Source organism: Nanorana parkeri, unplaced genomic scaffold, assembly GCF_000935625.1.
Source record: "Nanorana parkeri isolate BGI_ZX_2015 unplaced genomic scaffold, ASM93562v1 scaffold2095, whole genome shotgun sequence".
NCBI lineage: Eukaryota > Metazoa > Chordata > Amphibia > Anura > Dicroglossidae > Nanorana > Nanorana parkeri.
This window is the reverse complement of record NW_017308363.1, coordinates 193,739-196,488: the sequence shown is the minus strand read 5'-3', so window position 1 is coordinate 196,488 and position 2,750 is coordinate 193,739. Positions and strand designations below refer to the sequence as shown.

Below are 2,750 nucleotides of genomic sequence, written 5' to 3'. Positions count from 1 at the left end.
GGTCCCTCCCTCCCCCTGACCTCCCTCCCCAGCTCCTCCTAACTTCCATTTTTCCTGATATGTTTTTTCCCGGTACTCACCAATACCGAGTACCAGTGCATGGCGAGTCATGAGGTGCCACCCGGCGTCCTAATTGGTCAGGAAGCCAGGCTGCCTAGCCAATCAGGAACCCGGGAGGAAGGTCATAACCCACCGCCCAGATTCCTGATAGGAAAGGAAGCCGGCTCCATGCTCCCTCGGTACTGCCGGTCAGACGGAGATCTCGCTCTGCCAGGAAGTTCCGGTATCGGGGCATTTGGGCGAGAACAAGTACTCACCCAAATACTCAGGAACGGCACCAATACCGATACTAGTATCGGTGCATCCCTAAATGACGCCATGGAAAACATTACGCGAGGACTGACCCCACCGGTGTTAATGAGGCCCCGCCTACAACTGAACTATGACTGTGAGGGTGCAGTGACCCCAAATGACAATTGATGGTGTGGGGGACACAGGAAGGAAGACATCATGGAAAACATTCCCTTTATTATAAAACGGCGGGAAGGTCGGAATGGCGGGCGCGGGTTAACCCTTCACCTGTGACCCACAGACAGTTCAATCTGCGGGCAGCCATGTTCCGTAGTGCTAACAATGGACTGCTGGAGGATTCTGGGTAAAATTTAAGGCAGAAGGTTCTTGAGGTGCGGGGAAATCCTGAGTGTGCAGAGCGCGTCGGCACCATCGCAGAGAGGCCACGCCCCCCTCCGTCAGTGCGTCTTGCGCTTCTTCTTCTTCTGAGGTTTGGCGGCGAGGTACCGCAGGCGCGCCGCGTTCAGCAGCAGCAGGGAGAAGTTCAGGACGTAGGTGGAGATGCAGATGACGCAGAAGTCCTCCAGGATGTAGAAGAGGACGTAGGCCAGGAAGAGGGAGCCCGCGATGGAGACCAGGGACGTCACCAGGAGGGTGGAGGCCGCCGCCACCGAGGACACAAATCCTGGAGGGGGAACGAAATCTATTAGAAGGAAGCAAAGGGACCAATTGGGGCGGGGAGGAGTCTCTGGTCACACGTGTCTGGGTTGCCCATAGCAACAACCCACATGTGACGACGACAGGGAGGCCTCGTGTTCATAAGGTTGCGGTATCCCGACACTCACCGAGCGCTATCTGCAGGGTGTAGAATAGGATTCCAAACACGCTATTGGGCTGATTCAGGAGACTCTTTGCACCCAAAATACCTTCAACCAATCCGAAGCCTCGACCCCACCTGGAAGATATGGTGAGAAGGAAACCATGAAATCATCAGAAATCTTACATTGCGTGCCGCGCGCCCAGTCGCTGCAGTGCCCGAGGTCACCTGTAGAGGTCGCCAGACACTCAGCGCCACCGAGGACTGAGAATATGGCGCACCATCACTTGACAAGAGATCTAAGAGCGTGCACACGCCTGGTCTGTAGTTGCTACGCGGCGCGCACACGCCTGGTCTGTAGTTGCTACGCGGCGCGCACACGCCTGGTCTGTAGTTTCTAAGGAGCGCGCACACGCCTGGTCTGTAGTTTCTAAGGAGCGAGCTCACGCCTGGTCTGTAGTTTCTAAGTAGCGCGCACAGGCTCTGAGAATATGGCGCACCATCACTTGACAAGAGATCTAAGAGCGTGCACACGCCTGGTCTGTAGTTGCTACGCGGCGCGCACACGCCTGGTCTGTAGTTGCTACGGGGCGCGCACACGCCTGGTCTGTAGTTTCTAAGGAGCGCGCACACGCCTGGTCTGTAGTTTCTAAGGAGCGCGCACACGCCTGGTCTGTAGTTACTAAGGAGCGAGCTCACGCCTGGTCTGTAGTTACTAAGGAGCGCGCACACGCCTGGTCTGTAGTTTCTAAGGAGCGCGCACACGCCTGGTCTGTAGTTTCTAAGGAGCGCGCACATGCCTGGTCTGTAGTTTCTAAGCAGCGCGCTCACGCCTGGTCTGTAGTTTCTACGGAGCGCGCACACGCCGGGTCTGTAGTTTCTAAGGAGCGCGCACACGCCTGGTCTGTAGTTTCTACGGGGCGCGCACACGCCGGGTCTGTAGTTTCTACGGGGCGCGCACACGCCTGGTCTGTAGTTTCTAAGGAGCGCGCACACGCCTGGTCTGTAGTTTCTATGGAGCGCGCAATGACCACCCAATCTCCATGTGCACAAAGATGATCTCCGCACACTGGCCTGTCAGTGATCCCTATATACCATACACGTGTCTGTATACACACTGACCGACCCCCGAGGTGATCTCTATATGGGACACACACACGATCTCCATACACACTGACCGACCTGGAGGTGAAGACTTTGGAGCAGCTGATGTCATTGTTGATGTCGCACAGGGCGGTGTACTCCGGGTCTCTCTCCCGGGAAGTCTCTACATGATAGGCGTACACCGACAGACCGATCCCGGCCACACACAGCGCGATCCGCACCGCCCGCTCCCAACCCGGCACCATCCTCATCCTCCGCCACCGATCACTGAGCTGACGTGTCCCGGCTGCACGGCCCCGCCCACCACAGAGGAGGAGGGGGCGGGTCATGGGAAGGACAGCGGACACGATCACACAGAGGGGCGGAGCTTACACTACGGACAATACAAGGTATCGTACACAGGGGGCGGGGCTGATAATAAATCTCAACGTATCACTCACAGGGGGCGGGGCTCAGAGGGAATACAATGTGTCACGTATATGACTTAGACTGGAGAAGTACAATGTGTCCTTTATAGGGGGCGGGACTAAGACTAGGA

The 2,750-nt window shown here is 56.8% G+C and overlaps 1 protein-coding gene across 1 annotated transcript; it reads right to left on the bottom strand.

Moving 5' to 3' along the window:
- Positions 1-736: 736 nt before the first annotated feature.
- On the bottom strand, positions 737-2,506 carry LOC108800672 (vitamin K epoxide reductase complex subunit 1-like protein 1). The gene is made up of 3 exons (XM_018572666.1): positions 2,291-2,506; positions 1,137-1,246; positions 737-976 (listed from the first exon to the last, which is right to left on the bottom strand). Exons 1-3 carry the CDS (start codon positions 2,461-2,463, stop codon positions 750-752), a joined length of 510 nt encoding a protein of 169 aa, XP_018428168.1. The 5' UTR covers positions 2,464-2,506; the 3' UTR covers positions 737-749.
- Between the last annotated feature and the right edge of the window lie 244 nt (positions 2,507-2,750).